Below are 20,719 nucleotides of genomic sequence, written 5' to 3'. Positions count from 1 at the left end.
TCATAGCTGGAAGGCTTCTGTAGGATCAATGATTATGGACACTTGTCCAGCTGGAGTTTTCATTAATTTTCACCTGGAGTTTTCCTTGCAGAAGTGAACCGTTACACAAAGTCAGTGTTTATTTTATTTTGATTTTATGACCTTAAAGTATTTTGATGCATCAGAGTGCTGAATGGGAAAATAAGAGCAGTACAATTACCTGTACCTAGACATACAGAGTCTTACGAGATGCTTGAAGCTGTCTGATTCCGACCCAGCAGAAATAAATGCACATTGTATACTTGGTGTGGCTGAAATAATTTTGTGTAAATCATTGTATGTGGCAAATACATCTTCAAAAAATGTAGATTGGACTTTCAAGTCAGTTAAAATAAAGGGGTTTTTTTATAAGTATTACTTTGAGGCCACCCCTACCTGTAAGCTGACTCTTTTTTTGTATTGTTTTTTCCACACACACACAAAAAAAAATTAAGAAGCTATTGTTATTTCCATAATTTCACTACTTTCTCTTAGGAATTACATTTGAAAAGTAAGATTGATATTTTTTAATATTGCATAGGTTGGACAGTCCAAACATAGTCAGGTCACTAGATCTGTCTGCTTGTACATCTAGTAATAGGGCATTATGTTCATCTGCTCTTGAGATTCATTTGTGGCAGATTTTCTTGACAATTATGGAAATTAAAACATTTTTTCTTAAAGAAATTCAGGACTCCCTATGCACTTTTATGGGGTGAATTTTCTGCATTTATTGTGGAAAAAGCAATAATTGTAAAAAGAGAAAAAGTTACTAAGCTCTAAAAAGGAGTTAGTGGCTAGTGGGACTGTTATGGTCATATAACCAAATGTATTCATGAACGTTTTGGTAGGGAAGTTTGAGGAGAATTTAGTGCAAGGGATTTGTTTGTTTGTTTACATTGGTATGAACAATGTGGAATCAGGTCTTTGTGACTGGTCAAATCACACTCTTGGATCACTGCCAGGTCCCCATATGGAGACCAAACATGGTCATTAATTTTCACCTAGAGTTTTCCTTGTAGAAGTGAACCGTTACACAAAGTCAGTGTTTATTTTATTTTGATTTTATGACCTTAAAGTATTTTGATGTGTCAGAATTCTGAATGAGAAAATAAGAATAAAATTACCTGTACGTAGACACACAGTCTTACAAGATGCTTGGAGCTCTCTGATTCCGACCAAGCAGGAATAAATGCAACATATCATATGGACCAAACTTGGTCTCCAAATTTTCTTCTGAATCAAATACTGAAGGGCAGAGTGGGACATATACCTGTTTTAACAGTGGTCCGTTAATTGCATAAGTGTTCTGTCTCTGGTTTTACCATTATTTTAAAGACTAATCTTAATAAAACTATGTGTGTGATAAATGAGTTCATTGTTCAGCTTTAAGCATCAAAATTCACTGCTGTCATTCAAGGCTACCGTTGTTTTTCACTGCTGCTCTTTGAGGCTGTGCTGTTTTCAAATTGTTGTTTATTAGTGATCTTAATAATGGTCAGGATCCTGTGTAAATACACTGAATCAAAGAACACTGTCTGCCCTGAAGGTCTTACATAGATAGCAGCAGATGGGCGCGCAGCTGGGTCTGAGATTAGGAAATAATAGGCAGTACTGGTTATTGTGCTAGGGAGACTCTTAGAACATCAGGTTTTTTGGATCATCAGCACAGAAATATGAAGGAGATTATTTGGAAGGAGTGGGAGCTAGTATTACTGGCCAGTCAAAGCTGAGTCACTATTTAATATGCGAATGAAGTTAAACAACAAAATAAAAACCAAATAGTATTCAGACTATGAAAACATTTTTATGATAGAGAACCAGGAATGTTAAAAATAGGTGACATGACCAAGCTGTCTTTGCTAACAGCGATAACACCATTCATGAAGTTAATGCTTTAACCCCTAACGAAGAGCAACTTGTAATGGATTGTGCAAGGAATTTAATCTTGGGGGCTAGAAAGAAAAACGTCTGCATGCCAGTGGTAGAGGTTTTCATTGCCCAGTTGTGTAAATGAACTTGAATCACCATCTGTGCTTCAAGATTTTTTAATTGCAGTACTTGTTTATTTTTGCCATTGTCAGGTTGGCTTATAGTAGTTCCTCTCTTGGTGGAGGAGTTCTCTAACTGTAGATGCTGAGATAAAGCATCTGTTTCCCAATCAGCTGCAGTGTATCATTTAAGACATTCAGGAGGATGAAATAAACGCTTTTTTACTATTTTTTTCCCCATCAAGTATATGGGCAAAGATAAGCAATGAAAATACAGTTTTTCCCCTTAACACCGGAAAGAATGATATGTCATAGCAGTCTTTGCTAAGAAAATGTTACATGCTTCTAAGAAAATATTAAGAGTTTTAATTGTTTCCATTGTGTTCAATTATGTCTATAAAAAGAAATAAATTCATGAAGTGTGGCGGGAGAGGAATTTTGTCTTGCCCAACTTCTCTATTCATGCCCTGCCTTTGTTTTTAGCTGTTGTAGACTCTTCTCCTTATTAAAGACCAATTGTGCATCTTATACTCTGTGCCAGGGATTTATTCATTTTATCAAACATTGTAAATGCAGTAAGATCTGAGTAAGATAGTGTTACTTATCTCCTGTGTATTTTATTGTCAGGTGTTTAGTTTTTAGTTTGTTTTCTGTAAATCTTAGAACTTTAAGTAATTAGGAAGTTAGTGTTGTTTCTTCTGGTTTATAATATTTTTATTTCACTCTGTCAGTGTTTTAAGTTTAACTGTCCCAGCTCTTTAAATTAAGAGTTTGAATAAATAGTTACTTTATCATGTTGTCTTAAATGAGTGATGCAGCAACTTTGCATTTATTAATTTATCATCTTCCTAACTATCATTCATTTAATTCAGTAGAAATGCTATTAAATAGATCAGGAAAGAAATCTAATTCTGTAAAAGCGAACATTTCTTTGTTTTGTTACTAGTGAGGGAAGCTTGGTGATGCGCTTTTGCAGTTTCTTGTTTGAAATATTGCTTGTAGAGAAACAATTATTTCCTTTTACCTCCATACAGAATCAGTATCGTTTTGAAGGAACTGGGTTTCCAACTATTCCTCAGCTTATAGAGCATCATTACACAACAAAGCAAGTTATTACAAAGAAATCGGGTGTTGTTCTGCTGAATCCTGTTGTTAAGGTAATGCATACATTCCAAGAACTCTATTTAACTGAAAAGAATTTGAGAGGGTTGTATTGTTATTTAAAATATGTTCCTATGCAACTTTCTCAGAAAATTTTTCATTCTTGCTTCCTTTGTGACTCTCTTTTTCTGAGCTTTTTCAAGCTTCTTTGCTCTGTGCAACATACTCATCTAAAGTAACGCTCCATCCTGATTCTTACCATAAATCTTTACTTTCTTGAAAGAATGACATTCAGCATCTCACAAATATCCTCCTACTTTTCATTTTGGTTTCCCATTTGGATTTCAGTACTAATTGAAAGTAGTAGTTCGTTGCCCATAAAGTTGTGATGAAGAAATTTTTTTGATAAAATGGTATTCTTTAAGTGGTAAAGTTCTCATGAAATTTGAAAAAGTTATGACAACTCTGTTTTGTCTCTATTTTGTATCTCAGATATAAGTTATACAAACACGGAAAAAGATACTGTCATTCCAGCGTCATTGCAAATTTGAAATAAAAATTCTCTTTTTAATCAGTAAGGTATTGCAGAAAGTCTTTCAGGAGGCAAACTAAAAGGGATGGAAGTATTAAACTATATCACTGTTTAGAAATCTTAAGTCTTCTTGGCCTCTTCCAGTAGTTTTACAGTTAGTATCTACTTAGTTAATATTTCATTCATAAGCCAACTCTTTTCCACTTAAATCTTTGCATTTTGACTATGTGTAAGCCATTTGTTCTTGATTTTTTTTAAAAAAGACTAGTTTCAAGCATGTGTAAAGCACCTTCTGTGTTCTACAGAATTTTAGGAAGCATAACATTTTATATTTCAGAGTTAGTTTCCTACTCCAAGGTCCTAATTCTTTTCTGCTAATAATCCTAAAAAATTAAAGCATATTCCCTTTCTCAAAATTAATGTGATTTTTTTTACACTTATCTGTGCTTACCTGTTATATATAATTTTAAAATTTAAAGAATGAGGTTTTGTTAATACACATTTTAGTTTAATGCCTTGCTGATTATCAAATCGACACTTTATTGAACATAAAATATTGCTTAAATTCATTGTAGAACTTACGAGAAAGCATAGGACATTATTTTTGATGTGTGAATAATTGAATTTTGATATAAACTGTTTAAGCTAAAAATAAAGGGTTGTCAAACTCCAAATGAAATCTTTTTATATCTGTTTGCAAATTTTCGTCTTTAGTACCGTATTTGTATTAAAAGTTTAATGCTCTTTCCGTTTCCTGGCTTTTTTTCTGCCTTTGTATAATATACATACTGTGAGAGCAGCCCTGTTTTAGCAAATGTAAAACTATAGTTCCGTATGTTACGACATACTAAATGATAACAAAACTTATTCTTAGTTATTCTCTGTTAAGGTTAAACAGGAAAACATAATCTGGAAAACATCATCTCTTCATTCTCTGTTATTTACTTTGAAGACAGGGAGTTTCCACATTCCTGACATTTTTGTTTCATTTTGCTATCATTTTTTTAATTGTTAAGTTTTAATTTATGCATAGTTTTATGTAACTCAGTATAGTTAAAGAATTTTTCTACTGTGGAAGAATTACTTTCCTGGTCATTTATCCATTACTGTACTTGATCTCATGTCCTTTGAGGTGTAAATGCACATAGGCATAGTCTGAAATCCCTTGATGATAACCATGCAGACATATATGACTGTGTCTTTCCAGGACTTGAATCCATACCACTACCACTACATTCAGATGTCTCATAACCTCCTTACAAAGTGGTGGAGGACAATTTTTAAGACAGACTTTTTAGCTTTTCTACTGTCACTGGGTACAAAGTCAGTTTTTTGCTTTTCTTATTTTCAGGGGGAGAATGAAGCAGGCCCACTCCTTTCTGGACTTGTTGATTTGAGTTAGTCTTAGTATTAACTAAAATTAGTGGAAATACTAGTATTTCCTCTACGATCATGCTAGTTTTATGATGAGCTGGTAGTTGATTTGAGCTGCAGCGAAAAAATACTTCGACTACTCAGGTTTCTCAAAGTGCTGCAAGTAATCAGCATCTATCCATAAAATCCAATCACACAGGCTCCATTTATTTCATCCTATGACTGACTTTGTGCTGGTATATGTCAGTATTAATATTCAAGGGTATTTCCTTTAGGGTTGATGAACTTTTCAACTTTCATTCTGATAGGTTATGTGAAATAATGGAAAGGATGTCCATGGTAATACTGACTGTTAGTGCTAAGAAGAGTATTGGGTGACAGAAAACTTTATTGTATGGGGTTTTTTAAATATATGTATTACATATATTGTATGGAGGCTTTCAAGAATTTATGAAATATGATCTGAGTGTCTGATAGCTACTTACACTTGGTGTACACTAAAACCAATGTATAGTGTACTTAGTGCTTCACGACCAGCAATTTGAACCAAGACAGTATTGAAAAGGGTATTAGCTAGATGATTTAAATTGTTTTAGAGCAGCTGATTTAAAAAATACTTAATTTTTGTAATACCTTTTGGTCTGAGCTATGATTTTATGATGATTTTAGTTCTCCCATGTGATAAAAACCAGTTGTTGGAAAAAAGTATTTCAGAACTAAGAAAAGAGTGTTGTGAGCTTTTCTTTGTAATTTGCATGGAGCTCTGGCTTTCATATGGGGAAGTGGAGACATTTTAAGTTATTTTCAGAAATAGCATATGCACTTGGACACCTAGTCTTGGGGGTATTTTATGCATTGTATGCTATTATCAGAATACCTTTGATCATTTCCTTAAAAATCATTTGACATCTGTGAAGACCGGTTTTTTTTTGTTTGTATTATAGCTGCAAAGCAGTCTTCGACATTTCATGCAATCTTTAATCTTTTTATGCAAATTGCTGTCCTGTAATAACCTATTTAGAAAGTGAAAGTTAAATATGACAGAGAACTTCACAGAAAAAAATAATGCTATGTAGTTTGTTTTTGCTTTTCTTCCTTCCCACAGTCATTCATCCTCCTTTACCATATTATTAAAATTAGTGTTCACCTTCTGTGACGTTGCCCTTGAAAGGAACACTCTTAATTGTGCCACGAAAGGCCTGTCCCATGTCCCATTTCATGTAGACCAAATCTGCCTGCTTGGAATTTTAATAATACTGTAATAATAGAATTTAAATTAGAAAAATCGAGGACATTAAAAAGATATCTGCAAGTGATTTCTTTAATGGAAAAGTCTCTCATATTTATTTATAATCTTTTGGAAAAAATGCACGTTATGTTCTTCAATTTATTATTGATGGAATGACTGGTACGCAAAGCCCCTGAGTAACCTCAATGCATACCCAAGGACTTTATTAGTAGAAATGCTATTTTAATCATATTAAATATATTTTAACTTTCTGATATCTTTGACCTCACATTATGGAGGTTTTTAAATTTTCTGAAATACATTTTTTACGTTTAAGCAATCTGTATTAAGGTGTGGATATGCTTCAGTTTGACTACTAGAAAAGAGAATCATCAAGCAAATACCATTTTCATTTGGATATATCTGCATTAATGTTTTTGCATGGATCAGAAATACAGCTTTGAAGCAAATCTGCCCAGTACCACTTAGGAGGCTATGCTTCCATCGTTGAGCAGTCTGTGAGGATTCAAGCTTTACACCTTTCAGCTGAAGTAGGAAGATGCACAACTGCTGACGGGAGGGAGTTCAGTCTTCAGAATCAGGAGAGATCTAGTCCGAAATAATGCTTTCCCCCCCAGATGTATGTTTCAGGTCCTCAGCACCGACTGTTTCACTCTGGAGATCTGCTGCTATTTTACTAGTGCTAATGTAGTCCTTGTCTTTGAATCCTCTGTAGTAAATTTAAATTCTGACCTCATGAAAAAAAATTAACTGCTACTTTGTCAGATGAGTTAGGCTATGCATTCGTTGCCAGTAACTTTCATTTAAAAATTCTGGATCTATTTTGATGTAACAAAGAAGCCTGTGATATGGCCTCAAACATTTTCTGTACATGGGAAAATGATGAACTATAAATAATGTTGAATGAGATGAATGAAAGTGTTAAAAAAAGAAGATGTATTTCGTAGTAGTGGTTCTCATGTTGATGAATAAGTTTGCAAATGATATGAGAATTCCCTGCGGATCTGATGCTGTCTTGCAAGATATGAGTATGTTAATGAGTTAGACATGGAAAGAAATGATAAAGAAATATAAATTTAAGTGAGAAGATAAAGGTAGAGAGATTCTTTTCATGAAAATGCATTCATAAAAATCTGACATGACCCTAATGTTTCAGTCACTGAACCAATTTGAGCTGTAGTTTGTATCTAGAAATCTTTGAGCTCAGCTTTCAAAGAGGGAAAGCATAAACAATCTACCTCCAGCTACATGTTTCAGCTTCTTAGTAGTATCACAGAACTAATACCATCTCCTTTAGCAATTAGTTAACGTACACTTATCCATGCAAAGCTAACCAAAAGTTCTTTTCCTGGCTTTTGGCTCTGTTTAGTGTTGGTTGGTTTTGCAGGTATTTTCTTCAGTTTTGCTTTATTTTGCAAAAACAAGCTGACATTCACTGTTGTAAACAACGTGTGCCCGTGGTGCAGGCAGCACGTGTTTCTCAGGCCAGCAAGGCTGACATGGAGGAATTGAAGGAGGCTGCTGAATAGCCTCGCTTTCAGGCCTGCTGAGAGAAGTTGGAGAGAAGCAAAGAGACTTAGCAAGGAGACTTTCAAGTTTATCACAAAGTAGTCCTGTCACTCAATTAGAGATTCTCATCTTGTGACAGGAAAGAATTAAGGTGCTGAAAAGGGAAATGGCTGCAGTAATTGGTGCTGCCTTTTGGGAAGATCATCTTGCATTTGTTTGACCTAAGGACAGCTTTTTCGGAGCAGAAATCTCAGCTGAAAGGAAGAAGCAGCCTATAGCAGTGAGCACTTCAGTTATCGGGATCTTACCGAGGCTAGGTTTGTAGCTCCAAAGAGGATCCCACTGTGAATTACCTGTGTGGTACCCACACATCTGGCCTTGTAGGAATGCTGAGAAACACCTGGTGGTTGTGGTGTCTGTGTGTTGATTTTTGGCCCAAAGCTGTAATTCTCATGAGCATGATTAAAGTCTGATACATGCAATTTAAAAAATATATTTTATTTTCTTTAAGGAAATCAAATCCACAATGAGAAGTGGGGATTTATAATACATAAAAGATTTACTTATAGAAAATGACTGTATTTATTGCATGCCACTTACTTGCCATTCAGTATTATTATGATGATACAGAAGGCCAGTGATTCATATGTCAGGGAAAGTGGCAGAATTTTTTTAGTATAATAGGAGAATTTAGGGAGATTTTCAGTAGGTTCTTTAGTTTAATTCTGGAATCTGAAGAAAAGCCTGCAGCTATTGATATTTGATAACAGAGTTTCATATCTTAATACTAGAGATGCATTTCACCTATGTTCCTATTTCCTCAGAATTTAGAGGTGTTACAGGATTTGCTTTTAAGGTTTTTTAGCAGAGAACGTTGCAATATTTCTGTCAAGTAACAAAAGGAATACATCTTCCACAATGGTGGCCTGTACTTGTCAAGGCTTCACATCCTAATGAGAAAAGGGAAAAAGGAGAGTAATTTTCTCTTTGTGCTAAAAAAGTACTAAACCAAATTTATGCATAATTTCAGGTATCTTGACTACTTCTAAAATTCAGAGGATTTTTTTCTCAAAAAATCTCTTAAAAATATGTTGCAATAACAGAGGCACATGAGGCTACCTGAACAAAGAGTAATAAAGATTGTTTTATATCCAGTGATCAAAGTTTTCTGTAGCTTTTTTCTAAAGACCATGGCATTAAAAGTCTGCTCTAATGAACCTTTCTGGTTCAATCTTGTTTTTATGATATTTCTTTCCATGATCAGTTTTAGAATAAAATTGGAAGATAACACTCTTAAAGGGTGTAAACATTAGCTTATGCTCAAACCGAGAAAAAAGTTTATTTTATCAAGTATATGAATTCCATTTTAGCAAACAAAGTGTCATTTTTGATCAATCTTTTCAAGAAAAATCTCTGTCCTAGAAATATTAAATGGGCACCTTGGCTGCATGTGCATTCCTGGTTTCTGTACATTCATATAAAAAAATTAGTGTGCCATATTGCTATGTGGGGTGCAAATTGAGCAAAAGGAATTATCTCAAACACAACAGGAACAGTAGGAAGTAGAAAAAAGAACCAAAATTTATGAAGCAGGAGATGGAAATAAGCCATTCTTACTAAAAAATAAAAAAAGGATGTTGATAGGAGGGGAAAAAAAAACTATTAAATGGAAGATTTCAGAGGAAGGGGTTTTTGACAAAAACTGATAACTAGGAGAATAAACTACTTCAATTAAAGCATCTTTCAGCAAAGATTATTTGGGTTTACCAGATTTTATTGCTAACATTTTGTATATACCTGTGAAAATCAAAGGATTAACTGTGTTCTGTAGTATTCTGGGTGTCAGTCACACCTTTATGGAACACTTACAAAAACTGGCGCTTTGCACTGTGGCTTTTCAGTGTCTTTATCAGAAGCTTTATAATCAGACATTAATATAGCACAATAATAAAATTTTGTTATAATTGGGTAGGATTGCAGCAGTAAATTGCTTTTCTGCTGAAGTAACATCCTGATTTTTTTATGGATTCTGACTGCTTCCCCAGATTTGGAATTCCGATATTCTATAACAATTATTTTTCATAAAATTTTGAGTTACAAACTTTGTGTAGGCCTTCTTGTTTTTACTAGTGCAGTCAGTGTGGCTTTAATACAAATAATGTTTTGAGTTTACAGTGTTTTCATAGGATGTGGCTGACAAGTATGAAATTTTACTTGAACATAGGCTCTCACGGGTCAAAAAACACAGCATAGATTAAGAGTAAGAATCAGAGTCTGTGCTCTTAAATACCTTTGTAGAATTATAGTTACGCACAATGAGGTACTGTGAAGTAGCTTGTGATTGCCTCCAACTATTTTAGCCTCCACCACTTTAAGTGGAACAAAGTGTTATAGAAAGAGTGAAATGTTGTAAAGAGGAACCAGGGAGAGTGGACCTCTATTGACTATCAGTGACTTACAAGTCAAAGCTACTGTAAATTTTAAAATAGTCATGAGACTGTCACTTTTTCTACAATGATACTGCAGCAGAAATTCATAGAGCATTCTTCCTTTCTCTAAGGAAAATAAAATAATTGGTGTGTTGTCTTTATATATGTTTTACCATAGATGAATAATAGCATATAGCCTACGCACTCATTGTCCTCATTGTGCAAATTATTCTGGGAGAAAGAAGAAATGTTATTCCTTAGAGTTTTGAGACAACTTTTTATTTAGAGGCTCAAAAGAATGGCCAAGAAATGTTTCACATTCCGATGTTGAAGAGATGATTAATATGGACAGATTCTTTCTACGAATCAGCTGAAGACATACGTAGTATGCAAACTAGGCTTTTTGCATTTGTTTTCCTTTTATAACGTGACCAGAAGGCACTAGGAAAATGCAGGATTGTTGGAAAAGGTGGTAGTAAGGAATATAACATGGGTTTTGATTCAATTTTATTTTTTTCAGGCTGTTTTGTCTTTAAGTATTTGCCTTTCTGATCTATTCTTTTTTGGTACCAGATGCCTTCATCTTTGTATATGACATTGTGTAGGTACTTAAACTTACTAAAAGAAAAGAAGTCTTAATTTAGCTACAAATTTTAAATGCAGATTTATGGTTTGGGGTTGTTTTGTTGTTGTTGTTAATCAGGAATGTAATTTTATACAGGTTTTATCAATAAGTAAATATTTATGTTGAAATAGCTTACCATGTGTGCAACATCAAAATCTGCCAGATGCTTAAGCAATGTGTCGTTGTCATGTTTCTACTTGGGCAGAGGAAGAGTGCTGAACAGTTGTTTTTCCTGCCATTAGAGCTATTAAAATTGTTTCTTATAGTAAATTAGTGCTTAGGTTGACATAGTTAAAATTGAACTATTTTAGTATTAGATGCTTACTACCTCCCTACATTGTGTGGAGCTTCATGTGATTGCAGCAAATCATGTGGCTGCTATAGTAGGTGGTTTCTTTGGAATTTGTAGTGGTTTACATACATGTATCTTCACAGATTATCTCAGAAGCACCTGAGGTTTCCACCAGCATATATTGGAAGAATAAGATAATGATAGTTAGATGGCTTGCAAACTAAAAATGCTGGATATAAATTGGACCAGCAATTCCAGTATCCATATCACAAACAGAATGCATTATTCATAGCAAGTATGTTTCCTCTCAGGAAGATCACCCTAACATAAAAAGATCCTGCAGTGCTTTGGGGCCAGCACATATGTTCATATGGAATGGTAGGATGGTGCATGTGGTACATGCATTCCCATCAAAGTCCTTTCCAAGAAACTTGCATAGAAGGTGATGGCATCACAGCAAACTTTTTTTTCATGTGGATTTCCTGGGTAGGAGAGAATAAGAGAATAGATATCTGTTCTTTCTATAGCTGCAAACTTTAGTGTACCTACATCTTCCATGGAGTTGCTGGCAAATATATGTCACTGCCTTTTAGCATGCCATTGTCTTCTTTAGATGCAAATTGTCTTCTCTATTCACATACATGGAAGGAAACCTCATGAATATATAGTTTTCACTTTTGTGTGTGTGTGTGGCTGTGTGTAGGACAGTGGACTTGAGGCTTGTGTATTTTAAGCATCATGAAAAATCTTACTGTTGAGTTAGATTTCATATACAGACCATTGAGAATAAACACCTCTGAAGCTTACTGATAAAATAAAATAAACATGGTGATCAAAATATATTTAGCAGTGTATGTGAAGATTGGAAGGTTTTTTCTCTATGTGTACCATATATGTCTATTGCTTCCATAATGGGCAGTCTAATGTTAAGCTTTAAGTGTAGATATTGAGTGAAAGTAGGTCAAGTCGAAGCTGAGTGTTAAAGTGGAGGCGTGTCCCCTGTTATTAACCACTCCAGACGTGGAATGATCTTGTGTAAATGTGGAAAACATCATAAAGAGGATTGATTCTTTTTTGATATGTCACAGCACTAATTTTGTTTTAATTTTAATGGTCCATTTAGTTTTGGGCTTCATTTTCCAACAGGACTTTAAAGAACAGATTGATTCCTTTACATGTTTATGTGCGTGTGTGTTTTATTTATTTTATTAAAAAAAGATAGGTGGATAATACAAACTGAAGGATAGACTTTGTAATTAAAGGTAGGAGTTCAAGGGTATGGGTTACACATCAGCCTCTAGTGCACGTTGTTTTTTGGCATAGGGCAGGTCATTTTTGGTAGAAGATTCCCTTGAGTTGGATTCCTATCTACAGTATATTTCAGTAAGTGAAGCAAGTCATGGTACATAAAATACTTCAGGAGTCCTCCAGCAAAACCTTCTAGAAGCACAATTTATTCTTATCACAGCTATTCTGAGTACTGTATGTATATGCTACAATGTGCATATGTTACCATAGATTTTAAGAATCTGTTTTAAACGAGTTTTGGAAGTTAAAGGTTATTATATCTGATCCTAAGAGAAATTATTTGCTAGTAACTGGGGCTCTTGTCAGTGTACTGTCTATTGTGCTTGCATAAGGTTCCTCAAACGGTTGAGCTGTGGGGCTTTTTTGTTCTAGCCTTCTGTACCTAGTGTGTGTGCGTCTCACCTTCCCCATGTTCTTTGCTCAGGGGATATTCTTCAGTGTTCTTTCCCAACCTTTGGTTGCTGGAGTCTCCAATAGAGCAAAAAGTAAGCTGCAAGTAATATGTGTATAAGGATGGGAGAGCCCCCAAAAAATACATCAGTAAACGTTGTTGTTTGTACAGTGCTTATTTTTATACCTGTTGCACTGCGAGTGATTTCAAAGTGAGCAGTTCAGTTGGAAATAGCTCTTGAATTCCTAAATAAATAGCTACTGTTTATCAAACAAAACAAACTCTTCCGTAAGTATCTACAATGGCATAGAGCTTGTTACAGATTCATGTGGATCTCCAGGAGCTATCTTGTAGTTGCTGTCAAAAATACAATTACTGTTTTAAGGATTGTTTGCACTTAAGTTTCTTGGCAGTTCATCACAGAGATACTATATTATTCTACAAGACCAAGCCACAAAACAATTAAACTTATTTGGTGAAGTCGATTGTCTTCTGACATTTCAGCTGTGGAGAAGCTACATGCTAAGAAAGGTAGGGCTTTTCTTGCATCAGGTGTGTGCATCAGATGTATGTACATTCAGTGTCTGAATTCTCAAGAAGATGGATCTGTTTGAGAGAGCTATTTAAATGTTTATTAAGGAGGAATTCAGGGGCCAGATTAGGTAGGACTTCAGAATGCCTTATTTACATAGTAAATACTGTATTTAATGTACTATTTAGGGTATTACATGGATGTCATCATCAGTTCATAATGAAGAAACTGCTAGGACGAGTTCTGTCCTTTCAGTCAGTTGGAACCCTAAAAGGGTTGCCACTGATTTACATAGTGTCCCACTGTGAGTACTAAGCTCAAGATCACTCCCAGAGGGAGGTGGTCAGTGGCACAAAGTCTAGTTGGAGGCCAGTAACTACCAGTGAACCCCAGGCATCAATACTGGCTCTGATCCTGTTGAACATCTTCATTAATGAGCTGGATGATAGCACAGAATGTACCCTCAGCAAGTTTGCTGATAACACTGAACTGTGAGGAGTGGCTGGTACACCACAGGGTTGTGCTGCCATCCAGAGAGACTTGGACAGACTGGAGAAATGGGCCAACAGGAACCTCATGCAGTTCAACAAGGAGAAGTGCAAAGTCCTGCAGCTGAGGGAACAACCCAAGGCACCAGTACAGGCTTGGGGCTGCCCAGCTGGAAAGCAGCTTGGCAGAAAAGGCCCTGGGATCCTGGTGAACACAAAGTTGAACGTGAGCCAGCAACATGTTCTTGCAGCAAAGAAGGCAGAATCCTGAGCTGCATTAAACAAAGTACTGCCAGCAAGTAGAGGGAGGTGATCCTTCCCCTCTACTCAGCATTGGTGAGGCCACACCTGGAGTACTGTGTCCAGTGCTGGCCTCCCCAGTACAAGAGAGACATGGACACACTGGAGAGAGTCCCACAAAGGGCCACGAAGATGATGAAGGGTCAGGAGAAGCTCTCACATGAGGAAGGGCTGAGAAAGCTGGGACTGTTCAGCCTGGAGAAGAGAAGGCTCAGGGTGATCTCATCAATGTATACAAATACGTGAAGGTACAAAGCGGACAGAGCTAGGCTCTTTCCATTGGTGCCCAGTGACAGGACCAGAGGCAATGGGCACAAACTGTGAGGGTGACTGAGCACTGGCACAGGTTGCCCAGAGAGGTTGTGGAGTCTCCCTCCTTGGAGATACTCAAAAGCTGTCTGGGAATGGTCCTGGGCAACCGGCTCTAGGTGGCCCTGCTTGAGCAGGGGGTTGGACCAAATGATCTCTCTCAACCATTCTGTGATTCTGTGAAGTCACATTGAAGGACTACATCTCTGTGAGGGTGAGGTGCTTGTGAGTGTTAAAATACTGCTTTCAATGGATTTCTTTTCTACAAATGAACAAAGTGAAAAGGGATAATTCTTTCTAAGCTAGTGTTTTATAGAATGACCAGCAGAAAAACATGTAGGCTTTTCAAAGTAACAAAGCAAGGTAGAGAAGTTAAGTGGTAGACATAGATGTTTTGCCCTTATCTCACTGTGTTCAGATTTTAAATTAAAAAGTATGAATAGGAAATTTGTTTGCTTAATTATAGGCCTGTTGTTCAAAACGAGTTCTGACACACTGAGGAGAACACTGCATAATGAATTCTCAGACTTCTGAGTTTTAGAAAAAGATACAAAAGATACAGTAAGATGCAACAAAAAGTAGATTGCCGAAGACCACATAGGAAAATTTTGTCAAGCAAAAGTCATTAATACAGGAGAAAAAAAATATTTGCGGAATACAGCATTCAGAAGAGTGCATGAGTGTTAATAGAAGCTGCTAATATTTAGCAGAGCCACTTGGTGTATCTGTACCATTTCCCGTTGTGTGTCCTTCATTGACTGGCTTTTTATGCTGCCAGAGATTTCCCTGTGCTCTTGCTATTCTGAATAATGAGTTAGTGGTATGTGAGAAGCTAGCAATATCTTGTTAAAGAACAATGTATATCTGATGTAAAAAACTTAATGCAACATGCTTCATTTAAACTATTGGCATTTATGTAATATTGTATGACTTCTGATTCAAAGCCATTGTCTTCTCACTTAGAATGCAGGCAGAGCTTACTGATATTCACACTGAAAAAATCTCATAAATTAAGGCTGCAGTTTCATATTATAGCTGAGTCAAGTGAACAGGTTGCTGGTACCAAAAAGGTGTGTATGTGTGGGAGGGGTGGGTGTTCTCACTCCCTTTTCCTTTCTATGCGGCTTTGCCTTTTTCCTGCTCTTTCCCAATCACAACTTAAGCTAATACAACAGTTTATTTGAAATTTTGCCAGGTTAATTCTGTTCCATTTCAGTGGTTTTCACATGTTACCTGAAGATCATGAAAGCCAATGCAAGTTGAGCAAATGTGGCTAGGAAGGGATGGGCTGAAGGATCTTAGGCTTTTGTTTTGAACAAAATACCAATTTGGTAGAAGCTTGTCATGGTTTAACCCCAGCCAGTAACTAAGCACCACGCAGCCGCTCGCTCACTTCCTCCCAGTGGGATGGGGGAGAGAATCAGAAGGGTGAAAGTGAGAAAACTCGTGGGTTGAGATAAAGACAGTTTAATAGGGAAAGCAAAAGCCACGCGTGCAAGCAAAGCAAAACAAGGAATTTATTCACCACTTCCCATCGGCAGGCAGGTGTTCAGCCACCTCGAGGAAAGCAGGGCTCCATCATGCATAACGGTTACTTGGGAAGGCAAACCCCATCACTCTGAATGTCCCCCCCTCCTTCTTCTTCGCCCAGCCTTATATGCTGAGCATGACATCATATGGTATGGAATACCCCATTGGCCAGCTGGGCTAGCCGTCCTGGTCACGCTCTCTCCCAGCCCTCCACGCACCCGGCAGGGCAGGGGAAGATAAAAAGTCCTTGACTAGTGTAAACATTACTTAGGAGCAACTAAAACATCAGTGTGTTATCAACGTTATTCTCATACTACATCCAAAACACAGCACTATACCAGTTAACAGGAAGAAAATCAACTCCATCCCAGCTGAAACCAGGACAGTATCCACCCCTTATTCCATACCATTTATGTCATGCTTAGTTCCCACATTATCCAATACATTCTCATTACCCACCACCCCCCTTCCCATGCTTTGATACAATACACAGATATCATTCCTTTAGTCTATGGACCACTCCTGTAAAATGTCTATAAATGTCCTCAGAATGTCCACTGCGTTCATTTAGTCCATGACTTTGGGCTCCATCTGTTATGGTGGTCACTCAGGTCAGCAGAGGTGGTGTGTTGCGTGGAGTTACTGGGCACCAAAGCCGGCTCAGGTCGGGTCACTGCTGCGCTTGCGCTGCTTCTTGTAAGGCTTGTCCTCCGTTGGTTCAGGTGGTTCCTGCTATAGTAATTCCTATAACATGCAACTCAAATCATGGGTTACAACAATTTAAAGGTATTTCCATTACAATCTCCACCCCTGGTCCCTTTGGACCAGACCATCACGTTTAACATTGCAATGAACTCCTCCCCTTGCCCCTGCTCCGGCTTGGACTTATCCACAGACTGCAGTCCCTTAGGAGTGTACCTGCTCCAAGTGGAGCCTTATCTATGAGCCACAGTCTCTCCAGGGGTATACCTGCTGCGGCACAGACTTATCCACAGCCACAGTTGCTTCGAGGTGCACCAGTTCCTGTGTGGCCTTACCCACAGCCACAGTCCCTTCAGAAGTAAATCTGCTCCAACATGGCCTCATGCTGCAATCTCTCCAGGGGTGTACCTCCCCTGTCATGGGCTTATCCACGGGCACACAATTTGAGGTGCTCCAGCATGACCTCATGCACAGCCACTGATGCTTCAAGGTGTACCTGCTGCAGCATGGACTTATCCACAGCCACAGGTGCTTTGAGGTGTAGCTTCTCCAGGGTGGACTTATCTTTGGGCCACAATCCCTTCAGAGGTATACCTGCTGCGGCACGGACATAATCACGGCCACAGGTGCTTCGAGGTGTACGTGCTTGGGCATGGGCTTATCCACGGCCACAGAAGTCTCGGTGTGTCCTGCTTCCACGTGGACTCATCCACAGGTCACAGTCCCTTCGACTTGAGCTCACACTGGAGTTCCAGCCTCTCCAGTACAGCAGCACAGAAACGGCAGCGATGCCCTGGCCGTCTGCCAGCCCAGGCGCATCCCCATTGCTGTTATCAGAACGTTCCCAGGCACAGCACAGTCAGACGATCAGCAGTGCAGCAGTACAGCAAGCAGCGAGAGCAAAAAGCAGCCACTAACGAGCACAAGACTTTAATACACATTAAGGCAAGCAAGCCCCGTGGCAAGCACAGGAGCCTGCCAATTAATAGCTAAACAGCAATAACAGCTATAAATTCGATCTAGCACATTCCAATCAAACCTGTCGTTATCTCGAACCCTTCGAGCCCCCCGTTGGGCGCCAAAAAGGGGAGGATGTTCGGAGTGATGGCGTTTGCCTTCCCAAGTAACTGTTACACATGATGGAGCCCTGCTTTCCTGGAGGTGGCTGAACACCTGCCTGCCGATGGGAAGTGGTGAATAAATTCCTTGTTTTGCTTTGCTTGCACGCATGGCTTTTGCTTTCCCTATTAAACTGTCTTTAACCCACGAGTTTTCTCACTTTTACCCTTCCAGTTCTCTCCCTCATCCCACTGGGAGGGAGTGGGCGAGGGGCTGCATGGTGCTTAGTTACTGGCTGAGGTTAAACCACGACAAAGCTCTAATGTGAAACTGCAGCTCTTTGAAAGGTATTGCATACTAACCACTGTAATTTTGAAATTATTTTGGAAGGACTGTTGGATATATAAGGGAACAGTCTTGCAGAGAGTATACCTTAAGTGTGTGGATGTTGCCAAATAACAAGTTAAATGTTTTCTCTCCTGGGGAGAAGAAACCATCTAACTGGAAACAGCTGAAGTTAAGTCAGGATGGAACTAAGTATGTGGCAAAGTATCTTACATAGTTCAATGAGACTCTCTTGGACATTTTTATATACATTCTAGTCCCCCAACTCCAGCTGTACATACCTCTTCATGCACATGGGTGGAAGTAAAAAGTTTGTGCATATGTGAAAATATTTTAGTCTATTTTAACAATTTGAGTGTATTTATGCATGCATGCATGATATGACTGTGGTTTTGCAATCCTCTCTCTTTAAATCATACAGAAAGTTTAAATGAAAAATGCCATTAGCACACAGTTTTATTTGGCTTTGAAGTACAGAAGACTGTCACTGTTTTGGAGGGCATATCTGATAAAGGGCAGATAATTTCTCTGTTTGCATATATTTCATTAACAGGTTATTCAGACCACTTCAGTTTGGGAGCTGAATTTACTATATTAAGTAGAGAGGAATGCTCTAACTTTCCTTAATGTGTTTGAAATACAATGGTTTTGACATAAACTTGACTTTCCTTTTCCCGTGCTTAAGGATTTCACATTCTATGTCTTGATCCTTCTCAGATTTTTTTCTCCTTTATTTTTCTTTTTTTCCTATATTTTTCTTGAAAGATTCTCAGCATCTTTCTAGTCCTTTGATGAATAAAAGAATATAAACTTAGGGAAATACTGCACATCCTTCAAAAAAACAGTGAAGAAAACTGGGTTTGTATGTGACTTCTACAGTCATTTTGTCTATTGCTCTTTAAAAAGAATGCTCAAAGAAAAGCTGTGCAGTTAATCTGAGGTCACTTCTGCAGTTTATATGCTGCATAGTAGCTTTTGCAAATCTCAGTTCTATCCTCTTGGTTTATGGCCGTTTAGAATTTGGTTTAGCAGAAGTTGAACTTCACAGTAGTTTTTTATGGAACAGTAACAAGTGAGATGAAATAGTACTTTTTCCAAGGAGGTAAACCTATCTGCACTATTATTCTGTTTTACAGCTCACATTGAGTTTCATCAGTGTGGCTTAATACAGTGCTGATAATAATCCAAACAGCTTCTATAACAATTTTTACAGCTCATGAATCTTCATTCTGAAACAGTTTTAAAGAAGTTGTCAGTGGGGTTTTTCAAAACCCTTCTTGTAAAACTCACTTGTTCTTATGAAAAATCTTTTCCACTAGTTATCTTTATTTCTGTACTTAATCTGAAGGACTTGAAACACATAGTTTATGATTCATGAAATTGATATGCACATTAGATCTACTGGCATAGGTGGTGTCAAAAATAGTACTTCTCTGAGAAGATCATTTCTCATTTCCACGTTGATAGGCTCTATCCACATGTACACAACTGTTACTCGCTTTCTTTTTTTTCTCTGGTTCATCAAGTTCTGATAAGTGATATTTGAATACCTATGTGATGAAAAATTACCTGCGATTATGATTTTGTCAGCCATTAAAAAGAATCTTACTCTAATTATCCTTAATACTGAAAATGAAAGATTGACTTTCCATTTTTTTTGTTGTGGAAGAATTGCGCTTAGCTGCAATAATTCATACTATTGATATTTTATTTTTCAGTTGGAAGAAGGAGAGCAAATACTACTTTCCAAAATGTTTTTCTGAATGCATTTTTTCTGCTTACAACATGAAGAAACAGGCATAGTGCATGTTTATGTACCTTACTCATGAAATGTTGACAATATTCCTCTATTTTATGTTTTTTTTAAGAGAAATGTTAATGATGAATTTACTGAGGTGGGGGAAAGGAGGGGGATATTTCAGCTTTTGGTAAATTCCCCATGCTGCGTTTAGATAGATCCTTAGGTTGGGAAGGCTCATGTTTTCAGTTCTTTTAAAGCAATATGTTTTGCACTTGGTTGAGTAATTTTGGTGTTCCCTAAATCAATTAAAGTTTCCAATTTTTAGAGGTTTTTACCCTTTTTTGCTTTCATTACATCTACTGTTAAGATGAAAAGGAGCGGCAGAATTTGCTCTAGATCCTGCCTTCATTAGTATGATGGCGTCTAGCTTTATGATTTTGATGTGGTCTCAACTAGCTACAGTAAATAATGTGACAGAGAACATGAGATTAGTAAGTAACAGTGGTGATAACGTAGAAGTCTCATTTATTCATACTGTGATGGAACCTGATCAGGATTTGCTCTCTCTTGCTCTTTTACAATTCTTGCTTTGGAGCCTGGGTAAGAATCTTGGGTTTGTTTGATGGTATTCTGAAACTGAATAAAAGCACAGATGGCATTTTCTTTTTATCCCTTTTTCTCTCTCCTATTAGAAATGGTAAGATTTTTAAAGCCAAATGTTTAAGCTGAGGCTCATAAATTCATATCTAATTCCCAAAATGTCTGTTTTTAAAATGTTTAGTATCTAATTGCCTTACTGCTGGTTGTTAATTTGAAAGAACACCATTTTAGACTTCTTCATGATTGAAATTGTTACGAAAATAATAGAAAAATAATGCTAGGGGAATTTGAACA

The 20,719-nt window shown here is 37.2% G+C and overlaps 1 protein-coding gene across 5 annotated transcripts in view; it reads left to right on the top strand.

The window, feature by feature from the left end:
• FER (FER tyrosine kinase) overlaps positions 1–20,719 on the top strand; it is a 181,684-nt gene that overhangs the window by 83,213 nt on the left and 77,752 nt on the right. For 4 of the 5 annotated variants that reach the window (XR_012670947.1, XM_075137198.1, XM_075137197.1 and 1 more), the window contains one exon: positions 3,044–3,166. Coding sequence is in view for 4 of the 5 variants with exons in the window: in XM_075137198.1 (XP_074993299.1) it covers positions 3,044–3,166 (123 nt within the window). In the remaining variant the exon portion in view is untranslated. Of the gene's footprint in view, positions 1–3,043; positions 3,167–4,993; positions 5,285–20,719 lie in introns of those variants that run through there. The other variant, XM_075137200.1, reaches the window with a different exon arrangement.

This window comes from Calonectris borealis, chromosome Z (genome assembly GCF_964195595.1).
Source record: "Calonectris borealis chromosome Z, bCalBor7.hap1.2, whole genome shotgun sequence".
In the NCBI taxonomy this organism is placed as follows: Eukaryota; Metazoa; Chordata; class Aves; order Procellariiformes; family Procellariidae; genus Calonectris; species Calonectris borealis.
Note: the sequence above shows the minus strand (reverse complement) of the source record. Positions and strands in the feature narration are given on the sequence as shown.